General features: G+C 42.6%; 1 protein-coding gene across 1 annotated transcript in view; it reads left to right on the forward strand.

Annotated features, from left to right (window-relative positions):
- LOC124622478 (myrosinase 1-like) overlaps positions 1–19,069 on the forward strand; it is a 39,400-nt gene extending 20,331 nt beyond the window's left edge. The window contains exons 7-11 of the mRNA XM_047148186.1: positions 39–186; positions 4,502–4,617; positions 7,688–7,822; positions 7,911–8,017; positions 18,758–19,069. Of these exons, the coding sequence (XP_047004142.1) occupies positions 39–186; positions 4,502–4,617; positions 7,688–7,822; positions 7,911–8,017; positions 18,758–18,881 (630 nt within the window). The 3' untranslated portion in view covers positions 18,882–19,069. The remainder of the gene's footprint in view (positions 1–38; positions 187–4,501; positions 4,618–7,687; positions 7,823–7,910; positions 8,018–18,757) is intronic.
- Positions 19,070–19,283: the final 214 nt, after the last annotated feature.

Consider the following 19,283-nt stretch of genomic DNA (forward strand, 5'->3'; position numbering starts at 1 on the left):
CACTGTGAGGGAGGCTAATGTGTCACTCTCCTCTTCAGATGGGCATCTTTGCACACCCTATCTACTCTCAGGATGGGGATTACCCAGCTGTAGTGCGCCAGTTAGTGGATGCCAACAGCGAGGCTGAGGGGCGGCCCCGATCAAGGCTGCCAACTTTCACACAGGAAGAGATCGAATACACTAGGGGTGAGTATATAAATACACTTGAGTATATAAAAACAGAACAACCGGGATTCAACAACTTAGGACATAACTTCATCTAGTACAAGACAGGACCTGGTTGCGATACAAATTGTCCATTTTAGGTCAGTAGTTCTAATGATATTTTGTGAGTGAGTCATGTCGTCACTCGAAAATGAAGGGCAGTGGATGTTGAGTTCCATCTCAATAGACCTTTTCTGCACTCCTAGGCAAGTCTTGATACCGATGTATTGATGCAGAAGCAGAGAACAATGAAAACTAACTCACGAGGAAACCTTCTGATTAAAAATAAACTACATCAATTCGTTTCAGTGTTATACCATGTGCAACAAAGTGTCTTCGATTAAATATGAAGCGTCAAGTAAAATTATGAGACAAACATTCAATACATCTGACTATTATGATCCTGTAATCGTTCAACAACAAGGATGATACCATAGCTTTTTGTGCCTACAACACTACTGATTGTAAAGACTATACATTCCCAACGTTACCATTCTCCTCGGGACGTTAAGCACACTTCATACACAGATCTTTCTGAATTCTCTCGCTTGTCAAAACAATATTATTTGCATCCAACCTCTCTGCGTAGAGTCAACTGTTGTACTTATAATGAGCTTCTGTACGGATAGTGTACTCTTATAGCATGTACATTTTTCAATTGTCTGTAGGTAAGAAAATAACAATTCCCTAGCGAACATTACCTTCAAGAGGAGAATATAAGGATACAATACCTGAAGAAGGTGCTAGTCTTGAGACTGTATGTAACTGTTAATGTTCTGCTCATTGTAACTGCAAATAAAGTAGTTTCGAAAAAACTGATAATCGTTGAAGCTCTGTCATCATATGACTAATACACACATACCCTTCATTTTTGTTTCTGTCAGTCTCACAGGTACTAACAAACTTAAATTTCAGTTATCCTCTCATTGTTCGGTATTTACAGTTCATTGGAAAGCATATTCTTTCCCACTATAAATGTAAGTCAGAACCTAACGTTTCGATGTACTCTTCCTGTGCTACATATGTATATCTTCCAATGGTACTGTTTCACACGATTTTGCATTACTTTTGTAGTATTTCTTCAATTCAACATGACTGATTCAGATTTGTTGCCCTGTGGATGCAGGAAAGCTATCGCCACACGAGACTCCACTTTATCTCTGGGTGCGACATTTTCCCATATCATCTGTAGCGGCGTGCTGCCCTGTTGTGAGAAGGGGATATAAATGAGTACCTGGAGTATGCAAACCAATACAGAATTATTATCATAGCTTGTTCTTTCTAAGCCGGTAACTGAAGTTTGAGAATAATCCAATATGGGTAGCAAACATTTTATGTTATACAATTTCACCACAGATGATGTATTCTCCCACTCTCCACTGAGCGACCTGGTACATATTTGCTCACTTGTGGCCCCTCAGACCGCTCTTACTTGCCGTTCTGCTTTGGTCACTATGCTGCAACTCGCTAGCAATCTATCGCTCAGTTATACATACCATTCAGTCTTTTTTTTTTTGGGTCATAGGTCTTCTGGCTGGTTTTATGTAGGCTGCCACGAATTCCTCTCCTTCACTAACTTCTTCATCTCAGAGAAGCATTGCACCCTACTTCATCATTTATTTGTTGGATGTTTTCCAATCTCTGTCTCCTCCTACAGTTTTTACCCTCTGCGTCTCCCTCTATTGCCATGAGCGTTATTCCCTGATATCGTAAAACGTGTGCTATCACCCAATCACTCCTTGTTGTCAGTAATTTCCATATATTTCTTTCTTTGCTGACTCTGCGTAGAACCTCATTACATATCTTATCAGTGCCCCTGGTTTTCAACATTCTTCTACAGCACATCTCTAACATTCGATTATCTTCTGTTCTGGTTTTACAACTGTCAGTGATTCACTAGCATATGATGTTGTGCTTCCAACGATCAGTTTCAGATACTTCTTGCTCAAACTGAGGCCTGTGTTTGATGCCACTAGACTTCCCTCTGCCAGAAATGCCATCTTTGGCTGTCCTAGTCCGATTTTTATGTTCTTGTTTCATCCGTCGTGGATTACTTTGCTTCAAATTTAGAAGAATTCCTTAATATCACTTACTTCGCGATTACCGGTTCTGATGTTAAAAATTCTCGCTACTCTCATTTCTCCTATTCCTCATTAGTTTTATCTTTTTCTGGTTTACTCTCAGTCCTTATTCTGTAATCGCTAGACTGTTCACTCCATTCAACAGATCCTGTGATTGTTCTTCACTTTCACTGGCGATATAAATGTCATCAGGGAACCTATCATTCATATCCTTTCAGCCTGCATCTTATTCCCACTTTTGAACCTTTGTTTTGCTTCCATTATTGCTCCTTCGATGTATCGATTGAAAATTAGAATCGAAAGACTATATCCCTGTCTTATATCCTTCCTAATACGAGTACTTCGTTTTTGGTTTTCCAGTCTTATTGTTCGTCCTTGGTTCTTGAACCTAGTGTATTACCCGTCTTTTCCTGTAGCTCACTCCTATTTCTCACAGAATTCTGATCAACTTGCAACATTTTATACTGTCTAACGCTTTTTCTAGGCTGTCTAATCGTATGAGTGTGTCTTGATTTTTCGTCAATTTCGCTTCTATGCTTCAGACCTTTCTGTCTGGTGTCTTTACTTTCCATACCATGACCAATATATTCACAAGGCGAACTCCTTGTAACATCGCAAACACAGATTTGGAGTTAACTTGTGAGCGGATGTAGTCAATGGTAGGTTCACAAGTCCGTATCAGGGTCCTTTCCGATTAATAGCACCAGTGTGTAGCATTTCTGAGAGACGTACTCACTCGGTTCTTGTAAGATATAACACCTAACCTTTGTGCACCATCCGTTACGGGACGCATCATTATCACGGCAGCACTCTGTACAAAATGCTTGAACAGCTCTGTATAAGGAGCTACACAGAGCTGTTCCGTATGGCCGGTTACGCTCGGTATATGATGTGGCAATCACATTCGGGCGTGAAAGGCGACTATAAGATTCAGTGAAGATTGTGATATGGCTGATTTGCCTTGTATTCTCTTACACTACAAAGTATTATCGGTGGGATATCAACATAACCGTTTATAGAAATATTGTAAAAACTACTTGTTTCCCTCAAGCAGTACCGGCTGAAAATTGAACAGTTTTTATATTGGTGAGAGAATATTTTGCGCACAAAGCAACGACCATTGCATCGTACTTCCGAGATAGTCAGCTGCATTACGTGGAATGGATTTCTGAAGTTTCGTCCTGGACTCCTTTTGAATGAACTATACTGTCCGTCGCGCTGCACATTTGTTTGTTCAAAAACAGCACAAATACTTTCCACGTTTCATCACGAAGAACGGTATCAAAGTCCATATTCAGCGTATTAGTTCTTTTGAAACGTATTCTGGAAGATTAAACGGTGCACTAGTGGTCTTGTAGGTACATACGCTGCTATGTATATATGTACATCAAGCTCTGTAAATTTTTTTGGAATTTCTAGTTCTAAAACTAATAACAGTGGCTACACAGGAACTGAAGTGATGTGATTCCGAAAGTTCATGGCAACACTGAACCGTTACAACTCTATTCTGTACTTCACATCATTCATTCTTGTAGCAACATACAACTATTGATCGTTGCAATAGGAGAGTTCTGTAGCACGTTATACTTGTTTACTAACCATTTCCTCTGACATAGGAAGTGAGCTTTATGTGCCACAAAGTGTAGTGACAGTTAGTTTGCCCCCTTTGGATTTAGTGATCCATTTTTTAAATTGGTGGTTTCTAGAATTTTGTTCTACACCCTTCACAAACGTCCGAAACACAAATATTGCATACTTACAGTCATATTGTTTTATTCATTGGTTATGGATGAAGAGATATAGGTGTTAATACAATATTTATTGAAGGAACAAAAACTAAATATTATATAATTATAGTGGTTAAAAATATCATAATTTATTTGTGACATTCTGAAATCGTGAACCAGCCTAGTCCTGTTTCCCTAATCACGTTCTATAGAGTATAGTCATCTACCAAAGACGCTCTTAGAGTCTGTGTCAGGGATTGACTGAAAACCTTTACTCGGCAATCGTTCCTTGAGAATGTATATGTCTTCCTAAAGCACTTTCACGTGAATCATTACTCGTAAATAATTTCCACAGCGTTGCCATTACTTAGTGAAACAAAGCATCACTACAGACAGAGACAGACAAAGCTTTATAAATCTGTTCGTGAAATTAGAGCAGTTCTATCGTTTTATCAGATGGCTGAAATAGCGGAATAAACTTTGTTACAGGGTCGGCAGACTTTTTTGGGATGAACCACTACACAACGAACTACGTGACGTCAGGCGTGACAGGCGAATCACCTTCCAAAACAAGGGACTCTGCTGTAATTTCATCGTCTTACGAGGTGAGCTCAAATTGCTGCTTGTACAGAACTACAAGGAGCCACAGTGCGATAGTGAAAAAAATTCTGGTGGCACCAAACTTTTTATAAACTGGTGATTACAAAGATAATAAAATTGTTACTGTGTATTTGCTATAGCTCACGTTCCCATCCACTCTTAGAAATACATTCTACTTCTTACTTTCGGCTGTTAGTACATACTACTGGTAACAACTTCTGAAATGCGGTCAGAGGCTTTTGAATTGAAATATTGCATACTACCTTACAAACGCATTGGTTATAAAATGGAACACATCAGATCTTTATCCCTGTAGCTCATGACCATGATAAAGTATTGTAGTTACGTTCTCATTAATCAAGACTATTTTTCGCCGAGCAGTTTTGTAAATTTTGCTGATAGTTTTTTGTAACGGGATACCATTGGAATTTTGTTACCAAATATATAATAGCACACAGCTCACAAAATGCGATACAAAATCAGACTCAGCATTTTGACCCAGATTTAAATTATTTATTTTCACATTTTTACCACCCTTTGAACTCACTGTGATAGGCAAAAAAATTAAATGCAGCCTACAGTCATAAATGTTTTAGGGAAAGTAATACTACTTTTATAATTATTACCATCTTACTGCCAGCTTACAAACATGTTTACTTGTATAAAAAATGGTTCAAATGGCTCTGAGCACTATGGGACTCAACTGCTGAGGTCATTAGTCCCCTAGAACTTGGAACTAGTTAAACCTAACTAACCTAAGGACATCACAAACATCCATGCCCGAGGCAGGATTCGAACCTGCGACCGTAGCGGTCTTGCGGTTCCAGACTGCAGCGCCTTTAACCGCACGGCCACTTCGGCCGGCTTACTTGTATATGTTGTCATTTTGTAATAAGTATACTTCGACTACATTAACAATATATTCTTCCACTGACTTGATAATGGAAACGTATATTTATTGACAACTGATTAGATCTCTTCATTCACGTAAATTCTCATACACACACATAAAAAAAAATTCATCACCTTAGTTCTGAGAGTTCCGGAACCTGTACAAAAAAATTGAGTAGAGATCAACATAAACATCATATCTGCCCTTTTTATTGCTCATAGAAACTACGCATTGCATGTTGTATCCCCATGCAGCGAGACCTTCACGGGTGGTGGTCCAGATTGCTGTACACACAGGTACCTCTGATACCCAGTAGCAGGTCCTCTTGCATTGATGGATGACTTTATTCGTGTGGCATACTATCCACGAGTTCATCAAGGCACTGTTGGTTCAGATTGTCTCACTCCTCAACTGCGATTCGGCGTATATCCCTCAGAGTGGTTGGTTGGTCACGTCGTCTATAAACAGCCCTTTGCAATCTGTGCAGGCATGTTCGATAGGGCTCATGTCTGGAGAACATGCTGGCCACTCAAGTCGAGCGATGTCGTTATTCTGAAGGAACTGTTGTCCATGAAGACGAATTCTTCACCAATATGCTGCCAATATGGTTGCACTATCGGTCGGAGGATGGCATTCACAAATCATACAGCTGTTACGGCGCCTTCCACGACCCCCAGCGGCGTACGTTGGCTCCACATAATGCCACCCCAAAACAACAGAGAACCTCTACCTTGCTGCACTCGCTGGACTGTGTCTAAGGCGCTTAGCCTGTCCGGGTTGCCTCCAAACACGTCTCCGACGACTGTTTGGTTGAAGGCATATGCGACCCTCATCGTTGAAGAAAACGTGATGCCAGTCCTGAGCGGCCCATTCGGCATGTTGTTGGATCCATCTGTGTCGCGCTGCATGGTGCGTGGCTGCAAAGATGGACCTCGCCATGTAAGTCGGGAGTGAAGTTGCGCATCATGCAGCCTATTGCTCACCGTTTGAGTCCTAACATTATGACTTGTGGCTACACGAAAGGCATTATTCAACACAGTAGCATTGCTGTCAGTGTTCCCCTGAGCCATAATCTGTAGGTAGCAGTAATACATTACAGTAGTAGCCCTTGGGTGGGCTGAGCGCGGCATGTCATCGACAGTTCCTGTCTCTCTGTATCTTCTCCATTTCAGGACAACATCGCTTTGGTTCACTCCGAGACGCCTGGACACTTCCCATGTTGAGAGCCCTTTCTGGCGTCAAGTAACAATGCGGACGCGATAGAACCGCAATATTGACGTTTTAGGCATGGTTGAACTACAGACAACACGAGCCATGTACCTCCTTCCATGTCTGGAACTGATCGGCTGTCGGACCCCCTCAGTCTACTAGGTGCTGCTCATTTGTGGTTGTTTACATCTTTGGAAGGGATTAGTGACATCCCCGAACAGTGAAATGGAGTATGTCTGTGATACAATATCCACAGTCAACGTATATCTTCAGGAGTTCTGGGAACCAGGGTGATGCAAAACTTTTTTTGACTTGTGTATGAACGTACATTGTCAATGGATATTGATTTCTGTATCCCTGTTGCTGTATAAACCAAAATTTACATTTGCATTTAACCACAATATCTTTGTGGATGCTGATATTTCAGGCTAGAATGTAACGGGCAGTTGAATGAAACCGAGACAGATGGAAAACAAATAAGTAAATTCTTGATTATTTCAAAAGTAATCGCCATAACTGTCAATGCATTTATCGCATTCTGTGGTAAGATGGTCAATGCCTCCATGGAAAAGTCGTGGTTGTACTCAGGAGAGCACCTCTTCGTCAGAAGCAAATCGACAGCAGTGAAAATCTTCTTCAGGACTCCAAACATTTGGAAATCGCATGGGGATATTGGGACTGTAGGGGGTACGTGTAAGGACTAAGGACTAACGCTGCCCAGGTCTCATTTTCTTAGTATATGACTAACTCTTTTAGTTATGAGAAATCCCGCCTGAGTACATGCATAGTATACAGTGTAATATAGAAGTCGGAGGAATCGAAAAAAAAGAAAGACGTAATTAGTACAGTGTACTAAATGGCCAAGTAGCATAGAAATTAAACTTCCTAAAAAGCAAATATTATAGCTGCACATCCACTTTTAAGAAATTCGTAGGGACAGAAATAGCGTCTGTAATTCGTATCCTAACTTTCAGCGTCATCCTTGGGGACTGCGGAATCAACTGAACTGGGTTGCCAATCAGTATCCTGGATACCCAATCATCATTTCAGAGAACGGTTACTCCAATTCTGGAGGACTGAACGATACTGACCGCATCCAATATTTTACTGTAAGTAGAAATTTTCACACAGATATGAAAACAAATTTTTTATTTCTAAAGGCATACCATTACCAAGAATGCGCTCTCTTATTTCTAGGCATACCTCGGAGCTGTCCTGGAGGCGATAAACACTGACGGTGTTCCAGTTATCGGATACACAGCCTGGAGTCTCATGGACAACCTGGAATGGAACTCGGGGTTCACGTGAGTAATTGTCATTTTTTCCCCGTTAAATGAAATAATTTGGATAAAACATAGATATATTCACTTATCAATAAGCCACTGAGCCATTCTTTGAGCTTAATACAACATAATATCAAGCTGACTATTCTGCCATATTTACAGAATTGTTTCACTCGTTACCGGGACTTGATGGAGAATTTAAAACGCAGGGATGAGATAAGGAGGTCTGGACTGGAATCTGCTAAACATGATCGTGTAAACTGCCATGTGTCAGTGCATTCATTAATCAACAAATGTCATTCGCATTTTGCAGGTGTAAAAATCGACTTTAGTATGCCTAATAGTTCAAATAAACTCCTTTTGTGTATTAGGACGATTGAGCAATACCATATACACTCCTGGAAATTGAAATAAGAACACCGTGAATTCATTGTCCCAGGAAGGGGAAACTTTATTGACACATTCCTGGGGTCAGATACATCACATGATCACACTGACAGAACCACAGGCACATAGACACAGGCAACAGAGCATGCACAATGTCGGCACTAGTACAGTGTATATCCACCTTTCGCAGCAATGCAGGCTGCTATTCTCCCATGGAGACGATCGTAGAGATGCTGGATGTAGTCCTGTGGAACGGCTTGCCATGCCATTTCCACCTGGCGCCTCAGTTGGACCAGCGTTCGTGCTGGACGTGCAGAGCGCGTGAGACGACGCTTCATCCAGTCCCAAACATGCTCAATGGGGGACAGATCCGGAGATCTTGTTGGCCAGGGTAGTTGACTTACACCTTCTAGAGCACGTTGGGTGGCACGGGATACATGCGGACGTGCATTGTCCTGTTGGAACAGCAAGTTCCCTTGCCGGTCTAGGAATGGTAGAACGATGGGTTCGATGACGGTTTGGATGTACCGTGCACTATTCAGTGTCCCCTCGACGATCACCAGTGGTGTACGGCCAGTGTAGGAGATCGCTCCCCACACCATGATGCCGGGTGTTGGCCCTGTGTGCCAAGGTCGTATGCAGTCCTGATTGTGGCGCTCACCTGCACGGCGCCAAACACGCATTCGACCATCATTGGCACCAAGGCAGAAGCGACTCTCATCGCTGAAGACGACACGTCTCCATTCGTCCCTCCATTCACGCCTGTCGCGACACCACTGGAGGCGGGCTGCACGATGTTGGGGCGTGAGCGGAAGACGGCCTAACGGTGTGCGGGACCGTAGCCCAGCTTCATGGAGACGGTTCCGAATGGTCCTCGCCGATACCCCAGGAGCAACAGCGTCCCTAATTTGCTGGGAAGTGGCGGTGCGGTCCCCTACGGCACTGCGTAGGATCCTACGGTCTTGGCGTGCATCCATGCGTCGCTGCGGTCCGGTCCCAGGTCGACGGGCACGTGCACCTTCCGCCGACCACTGGCGACAACATCGATGTACTGTGGAGACCTCACGCCCCACGTGTTGAGCAATTCGGCGGTACGTCCACCCGGCCTCCCGCATGCCCACTATACGCCCTCGCTCAAAGTCCGTCAACTGCACATACGGTTCACGTCCACGCTGTCGCGCCATGCTACCAGTGTTAAAGACTGCGATGGAGCTCCGTATGCCACGGCAAACTGGCTGACACTGACGGCGGCGGTGCGCAAATGCTGCGCAGCTAGCGCCATTCGACGGCCAACACCGCGGTTCCTGGTGTGTCCGCTGTGCCGTGCGTGTGATCATTGCTTGTACAGCCCTCTCGCAATGTCCGGAGCAAGTATGGTGGGTCTGACACACCGGTGTCAATGTGTTCTTTTTCCCATTTCCAGGAGTGTACATACTGCTGTGCGTAACTTCTGGATGATAAGAACTGTTTAATGGTGTGTCACTACCAAGTGACATATCTCGATAAACCTTTGACCATACATAGAACAACAGCGAAGTAACCGCGATATATGATGGTCCCCTGGACATAACAAAAGGCGGGACGTCTTTGTTAAGAGGGCGAAAGATCACCAAGGACAGCAGTGCATGCCCTACAACGTCCTCCCATGCTGTTTACGGGGCTGGTAAGGAGTTCTTGAGTTATGATGTTCCATTCCTCCTCCAGTGCGGATGACAACTGCTGAGTGGTCCTTTGTGCATGTGGACATTCTGTAAGAAGTCTCCCCAACGCATCCCAAATGTGCTAATCAGATTCAAGTTGAGGGAAACGGACAAGCTTGTCCACTTGCCAAATTTCCTCTCGTTGTAAGAGCTCCTTCACCTGCTCACTTCGATGGGGCCACTCACTGTCATCCATAAAAACGGAGCCAGGGCCCAATGCATTGCTGAAAAGTCGCACATGACGAAGGAGTAAAGTGTCACCATAACGTTGACACGTTAGTGTACCGTGTTAGAATATTTGGAGGTCAGTAACTCATAAAACATTAAGCCCCCCCCCACACCTTAAAGCGTGCACGAAGAAAACGTTCAAGTTCATCAATGTTCCTGGGTGCATTATGTGTTCCCAACTCTCACACGTGACGATACGTCCAGAAACACCGCTCAGACTGAATTCGCTCTCCGTCGGGAAGATCAAGCGTCTTCATTACCTTATGGTTCAGTCTCACAGCCTCAGGTTCCCAGATGTATGTGACACCTGATGTCTAGGCAAAGGATACGCAACTCCTGTAACCCAGGTGCCGGCGATTTGTAGACGTGGATTTGGCACCCGTCAAGGTCCCAGATGTGTTCCATCCGGTTCATATCAGGCGAATTTAGTGGCCGAGACATCAACGTGAGTGAACCATTGTGCTTCTCAAACCTCTGTAGCACGATTTTGGCTTTCTAACGCGGACAGTGACTCAGCGGAAGGATGCCATCGCTATCAAGTAAGGCATTAAGCATGAAGAGATGCAGGTAGTTCTCAATAATATTCAGGGTCCTCAACTGTCATGTAAGACCAGGTAATTGACCTCCGTACTATAATACTGCCCCAACCGTCCCCCACCCACGGCGTGGTGAATTTTTAGAGCAGCGGCTCGGCTTGATGACAGACTGCCAAGACACGTATCATTGTCCAGGTATAGCAAGAAAATGCTTCATCTGACCAGGTTACACTTTTCCATTGATTCGAGGTCCAATCTCAATGATTCGGTGCCCACTGCAATCGTAATCCGACAACTTCTTCCCCCCCCCCACCCCCACCCCCCACCCCCCACACATACTTGCATTACCAAACTGACTACACTTTTCAAGCCGCGTGTCCCACGTAAGCGTTTCTCCTTAGGGTTACAGTATTCCATAAGGCTGTTAAAGATCGAAACGGCGCTGTTGTTACGACGCTTGGCTCGCATTCCTTAGGAGAGTAGTTACTCGTGTGATCTCCGTGTAGCCATCAATACTTATGTTCAGAGTAGCTTCCATGAGCTGTTGTTACGAGGATTGGCTCGCATTCCTTAGGAGAGCAGTTATGATCTCCGTCTAGCCATCAATATTTATGTTACGAGTAGCTTCCCTGAGCTGTTTAAGCCAATCGCCGGGAGGGTTCCTTTCACGAGGCCACGTACACTTTCCTTCTATCCTTTTCCTTTTGTAATGACTCCGTCATCAACAAATATTAAATCCTTATTATCCTTCTTCTCTTTCCATGTGTGTAATATACCTTCAATCCGTACAGTATCTACACTTTAGGCAACATTAAACATCCATTAAGTAACACTGCGGTTGAAATATCTGACGATCCTTATTTACTAGTACTGCCACCGATTAGGTTATTGTTCTACCAAAAACCGTGATTTTCAGAACTAGATTCCGCGTAAAGGACGACAACAGCAGATTTCCTATGACGAAGACTGCATCACTGCTGTTAGGATGCTCTGGTTCAAATAGCTCTGAGTACTATGGGACTTAACATCTAAGGTCATCACTCCCCTACAAATTTGAACTACTGAAACCTAATTACCTTAAGGAGATCACACACATTTATGCCCGAGGAAGGATTTGAACCTGCGACCGTAGTGGTCGCGCCGTTCCAGACTGAAGCGCCTAGAACCGCTCGGCCACAGCGGCCGGCTCAGGATGCTCTATTTTATCATTGTCCATCTATAGTAGGAGACATGCCCTCACCGATCTCAGATAGTGTTCACCTCTGCTGCTGTCTCTTTATCAGCTGTGGTATCCTAATCCTACGATCTAAGCGAGTCCACTATTCCGTTCTTACTTTTCACTTAAAACTAACAATGGCTGCGAAACTTATAATCCCCTTCAGATTGGACCCTTCTGAGATGCTCTTTTGGTACAAGACACTGCATCATAATGGAGGGAACGTATCATACATACTGGATACGACTTGCAAATATCTAGAATTATAATGCATTATAGTGTGCGTTATTAGAGCAGCGGCTGTGAAGAAGGGCTCTACCAGATCATGTGGGCACCCACCTTAGATACTGCAGCTTCACTTTGGCCCCAGGGCTTACACATTCAAGGAACAGGAAATACAAATTCTCATGCAGTAGTGGCTCAGCACATGCACATTCAAGGAATCGGAAATACAGCCTCAGATTCATGTATCTCTTCTACATCTGTAACCTACATACATTGACTGGTATTGTAGTAATAATTACAATTCTCCAATGAAAATTGGTTGCTGCTGCCTAATTCCCCAGCGAACAAGAAGCAGCCGTGAGGGTTTGTCATCCCAGAAGACAAGATAAGATACACATTCATAAAAGCTTGGCGGACAACTTCTTATACTTCCATTATGTTGAGCTCCAACCTGCTGTGACAGTGAGCTGGTAATATTGACACTAAATTCTGCCTATTCAGGGTGTTTCAGGACGATTGTCCAGTATTCAGTGCTATGCCAGAACGTTCACATGAAAAAAAAAGGAACTTGAAACTTCACGTGGACGTAAGCCCTACTCCGAATAGTTTTCGGAGTAGTACACGTTTTATCTACACTGTTATTTATTTTCTGTATTATTCAGTACAATATTGGGTTTAGAAATGTAGACATTTACAACAGCTAGTCAATATTACAACATGCGTTTTACAAAGAGTCAATCCAAAAATATATATTTTTAACACATTCACCACTAAGCATTATCGTACACATCACAATACAGATGGGTACAGTTCACAATAAATGTTCGAATATCCCACCGACAATTTCAAGGCATTTGCGCACTCTTGGGAGAACATGTTATGTTGCTTGCCTGAGTGCCTCTGCACTTTACGGAATGAAGGCAGCAGTGGGCATGATGCGAGCAAGCAGTTCTTCTATCGTATGCAACTGTCGTTTATATGCCTTAGACTTCGTCCAGCTCCATAAACAAACATCCAACGGCGTAAGGTCTGGCGATCTTTGTGGTGAGTTAACTATGTTACCACGGCCAACACAGCAATTGGGGTAAATTTCACGAATTTTCATATGTACAAGGTATTTTACAGGATTAAATCTGTGATACATGAGTACGCTTTGTCATTCATTTGCTTGAAGGCACATTCTATAACAGAATCATGAATAATCAGACATTTTCTATCGCTATTGTGGATGACATGTTTGTGCTGTGGCCACATGGAGCAGAAAAACTTTAACACTTCCTGGAACATCCAAGCTCTATCCAACGTAACATAATATTCAAGACAGAACTTGATAAAGAGGGCAAGCCACTTTTTCTCCCCTTGTCATTTAAGAGAAAATCTGGCAGGTGCATAGGTCACAGTGTACATCGGAAACCTAAACACACTAATCCCTACGTCCACCCCTTGAACTATTCTCATGCGTCACAAAGAAATTCAGTGCTGAGGACTCTGATCTATGGATCTCAAACACTAAGATACAGATAGCCTCGCTATAGCATTACAACGCCGACGACTGGTGTTCCGAAGGAATGGATACGCAGAGCATCGAAATGAACGGATGATGTACTCAAAATCAAGAACTTCTGGGAAAGAAGTTGAGACTGAGACCGAGGAAGAGAAGCCAAACGTCACTTATGTGCCTTACGCTGGCCCAATATCCGGAATGATCGGTAGACTTCTAAGGGGACATGGCATCCAGTGTATTGTATTTTGCTTCCTTCAACTAAGATAAAAAGTAGTCTTTCCAATATTAAAAACAATCTTGGTCTTCAAAAGCTGTGAGTTCCATGTAAAATGTGGCATGTCTTACGTTGGACAGAGCATCAGCGCAGCCGATGAGACATGGAATATCAGCGACACAACTCACGAAAACAAATAATCGAATCAACTGTCGCCAAGCTCAGCCTTCAATATAATCATGAAATGCAACATGTGAGGACCAGTGTCGTGGCGCAAACGCCAAGTTTTTGGGACAGCATAGTTAAAGATTCTTCGGAATGAAGTTGTCAGGAAACCTAATAAACAGCAATGAAGGTTTCAATTTAAATAATGTTTGAATCCGCCACTCAATTTATTAAAGTCTCGCTTACTGTCGCATCCATCAGAGTTGAAAAACGCTGAGGGAATTGCATTTCATTGAATAGAAGTGCACACTCTATTATAGAAAAGAGAGAGAGCAACAAAGAGTGTAGAGGACATCGGGAAGCGAACTCAGCTGTAAATGGTGGCGTGAAGCCAACAATATTTCACAATCCGCTTGGAGTCTAGGTAGCGAGTATACGTAGCAGCAAACCTTGCAGCACGGTTAGGTCGGCCGTCGAAATATTGTGCAGAAAAAAGAAACTATAGCTCGTCTAAGCACCCGGAAACTTGCTGTTATTCAGCAAAATGGTTAATGTAAAATCACCACCGTTACGTTAATGGCTCAGCATGTCACTGCAAAGGACACTGAATGATTTATGCTGACTTATACCACTGAAGCCTCCTGTTTTTGTGAAGGGTTTGGAGAAAGTGGAGTTAATGACATGTTGCCAGAACATGACGTGCATGATAATGAGGCATCCAAATCAAAATACGTGTTGATGAATATGAACGAGTTATTGCTAAGTTAAAAAGCTTTTTTAGATCGGAGGTGGCACGATTGTCACGTGTGTGATTCCCCATTCGATGGCAATCAGTGGAACGGATATTCGTGTTGCGTAATGAAATAAATGTAATGTTTCTTGACACGAATGACTGGAATAAACCGTGTTGTTGAATAATGAAGGAACTGTTATTTTTCTCATAACAAAATTTATGTCTAGAAATTTTTGTCTGTTTTTTCTCTCTTCCTTTGCAACATATTACATAAAGAAATATTTGGTTGTTGATACTTTGGCGCAATGTGAACATGTTGTTCTTGCTGACTTCACTGTAATCAGCATGCAGACTGCAATAGCTGAAGAACTGCATTGCCCAGAACAGGAAGTCTATCTGAGGAAAGTGGCTATCATCAAGCTGATATGTTAGATTTAGTTCTATTTTCCAGATAAAATTCAGGCTATGAAAACCTATTAATAGTAATGCATAGCAAACATGCATGAAACGCTGTTCTGAGGACAGGCTGCAGATGAGCTTAGAAAGACGTACGGAAGATGTAATAGGAACCTGAAACATTTACAAATAGTCTTAGGTAAGGAATTTTACAACACTCATTTCAAGGAGCTAATGCAAAACGTTAGATTAATCTCTTGGGACTCATTGCTTTCAGCTTGAAAGCTACAGTCGTGGAGTAGTTCAGTAGAATTCATAAGGGTAAAATGTTTATACATTAAACTGCTCAGGCCATTTGTCAGTTGGTTTGATATGGTGCAAGAGCTAGTAAATTTGTATAATCACAAAAAACATCCATCAGTTAATGTGGAACTTGTGATGTGAAAGATAATATATAACAGATTCTTTTATCTGGTGTGTGTAGCAATATTAAGATGATAGATCCACAAAAAGCTGAATCATATGTCACCAGCTTTGTCGCAATTAGCAAATATAATATGATTTCCGGGAAAGCTTCACACCAAACCGGCTTGATGACATATTCAGAAATTGAGCTATTCAAGTATCCATACCATAATGGCAGAAGACGGATTGTTTTTAACGTCCCGTCAACATCGAGGTCATTAGGGACGGAGCACAAGCTCGGATTGTACCAAGAAAGGGTAAGGAAATTGGCCGTGCTCGTTGAAAGGAACTATTCTGACATTTGCTGGAGCTGTTTAGGGAAATCACAGGAAACCTAAATCTGAACGGCCAGACGAGGGTTTCAACCGTCGTCCTGCCGAATGCGGATCCAGTGAGCTAACCACAGTGCCGTCTCAAAAATGTTCAAATGTGTGTGAAATCTTACGGGACTTAACTGCTAAGGTCATCAGTCCCTAAGCTTACACGCTACTTAACCTAAATTATCCTAAGGACGAACACACACACCCATGCCCGAGGGAGGACTCGAACCTCCGCCGGAACCAGCCGCACAGTCCATGGCTGCAGCGCCTAAGACCGCTCGGATAATACGCGCGGCTGTGCCATAACACTCGACTATCCCATAATGTATGTGCTGGAAGATTACAGACCACAATCCCTAACAGGAAGTTTCTTCAGCAGGGAAATACAGAAAACGACATACCCATCCACATAATTAGTTGAAAGTATCATGCAGGGAAAAGGAAACAAAGGTTTCCTAAAATGGATGAGTTTGGATAATACTTACAATTTCTGGATTACCTTATAACAGAGTACATGTGTATACAGGCATCTCACTGCAGGGTGGAAATCTCTGACAAGAGGAATTTCTTATCATGTGTTGTCTGAAGCTTTGCCATGAAAACAAACAGTTCATTGTTGACTTCAAAGGATGCCAGTTGTTTAACACTGGTGTGGCGTGCGCCCGATCTCAGGTGTGTGTGTGTGTGTGTGTGTGTGTGTGTGTGAGAGAGAGAGAGAGAGAGAGAGAGATAGGGACAGGGATAGGGAGAGAAAGAGAGAGGCAGGGAGGGAGAGGGAGAGAGACAGAAATTTGGATATTTGTGGTATGGTCCTATGGACCAGACTGCTGAGGTCATCGGTCCCTAGGCTTACACACTAATTAAACTGACTTAAACTAACTTTCGCTATGGACAACACACGCACACACACCCATGCTCGAGCGAGGACTCGAACCTCCGCTGGGGGGAGCAGCGTGAACCTTGACAAGGGGCCTCACACCCCTCGGCTACCCAGATCGGCGGAGAGACAGAGAGAGAGAGATCTGAATTTGTTGGATGATGGCACCTTACACATTACAGGTGAAGCTTATATTTATATACTAATGCTGTGTGTGCACAAGGAGAATGATGATTATCTTAACTGTAACGTCAGAGGGGCGTGAGGGGTTACAAAGCACAATTACGCTATTTTATTCATTTTGATTTCATTAATTTACCTATCAACGCCACCTTGCATTTTTTTTTCATTTCGCGAAAATGTGACATCATTTAGAGGTTACGTGGCTTGTGAAGTCATGATTATGACATCATTCATAAGATAACCTGGCTTGCGTTTTCACGCCTAGGTCGATGACCTCCTGTGAAAGTGATGTCATAAAAGTAAACAAAGCCTTTTAGGTGCCCAACAGCCATTCTACTATCACAGCATATACAACATATAAAACTTCTCTTTTTCTTAGCTACGGAAGAAATAACACTTATCAACTAACTAATCAATTTAATGTAAGACACGTGAATGGAATATACTGACTTCCACTATCCTCAGAACTCCACCAGTATTCATGAAACCAACAGCACAGACACTTTGTAATAGATGTCAAACAAGTAACAGTACTACAATAATGTACCAGTGATATTAATGGTACACAGTGCCACATATCAAGAAGGCAGAATCTTTGATGATATGGTTGAAGGCTCTATAACGCTACGGATTGTTTTAGGCATTGAATAAATAAATTATTTAAGCTATACTGTACTCAGATATGCCGTTATCATAAGGTGTTTCGTGATATTAAACACCGAAAGTCCAGTAAAATATTGGGCATGGCCTTTAAATTTAAGGATAGTGTTTCCCGACCTCCTTAATGTGACCCATCTTATCATATAATTTCTTTTCTCAATATAAACATTTAGTGGTCATTAGAAAGAGTCTCGATCATTATAAATAACCCTGCATATGTTCACGATAGTATGAGATTCAGTGTGGAACTATACAGGGTGGTCCATTGATCGTGACCGGGCCAAATATCTCACGAAATAAGCGTCATACGAAAAAACTACTACGTCTAAAATTGTGAGCCATATGTTTGTGACTCGTACAGCGCCATCTATCACCAAGCTAAAAAAGTGGTCCACCTGAAACATTCATATTTCTTTACGTAATACACGAATATGTAATAAAAAATGGAGGTTCCCATTTTAAAAAAAACGCAGTTGATATCCGTTTGACCTATGGCAGCGCCATATAGCGGGCCAACCATAGCGCCATTTGGTTTTCCCCTTCAAGTTAGACTAGTTTCGTCTTTGTAGTATTTTCGTTTGATGCTTTTTTCGTGAGATTTTCGGTCCGGTCACTGTCAATGGACCACCCTGTATATGCTGGTACAAAATACTTTAATAAGCTGCCTGCTACAGGACAATAAGAAATCTGAAACACTGAAAACACTGGTTATTAGCCATTAACCTTTTAATATGTAAAATACGGAGACGCAGATCTGGGAGTGGCACTGAGTGGAATAATGTTCGTAGTTACTGTAAGTAATTCAGTACAACACAGTCAATTATGATACTTGCTTCTCTCTGTTAATGTACTCACTGTCTCGTCCGACGTTAGTGATGGTCTTCTTTTTCATGTATGTATCACTGCATCACGACATTTGTCTGAATTGACATGCTCGTATTTCTGTACACAGGGTTAAGTTTGGTCTGTACGAGGTGGATTTCAATAGTCCAAACAGGACCAGGACGCCCAAGGAATCGGCCGGCTTCATGGCGGAAGTCTTCAGTAGTAAGCAGCTGCCAGAACAGTACAACTAGTAGGAGCTTCTGCGCTCCCCGCAGGAGAACTGCACATCATTATGTCAATGAAGTGATTAAATGGATCACTTGACAAATTCACTACAATTACATGAGGCAATAAATGTATCGTATGCAACTACTATATGTAGATGTCTCCACGCACTTCCTATGTTAATAAATTTCTAAATAGAAAGTCTGCACTTCGACCAATGTCTTTTTTTCTGGTACAAAAAGAGTATCAAAAGCAAATGAAAGCAGCACTGATGGCTTCATGGCAGAAGTATTCAGTAGTAAGCAGCTGCCAAACCATCACAAAAGGCGACGAGAAGCTGTCGGCGTTGAGTGACTGTAGGAGGATACAAGATGACCTGCACAAAATTTCTAGTTTCTTTGTTGAATTGCAGCTAGCTCCATATCTAA

The sequence above is a fragment of the Schistocerca americana genome, chromosome 7, assembly GCF_021461395.2.
Source record: "Schistocerca americana isolate TAMUIC-IGC-003095 chromosome 7, iqSchAmer2.1, whole genome shotgun sequence".
In the NCBI taxonomy this organism is placed as follows: domain Eukaryota; kingdom Metazoa; phylum Arthropoda; class Insecta; order Orthoptera; family Acrididae; genus Schistocerca; species Schistocerca americana.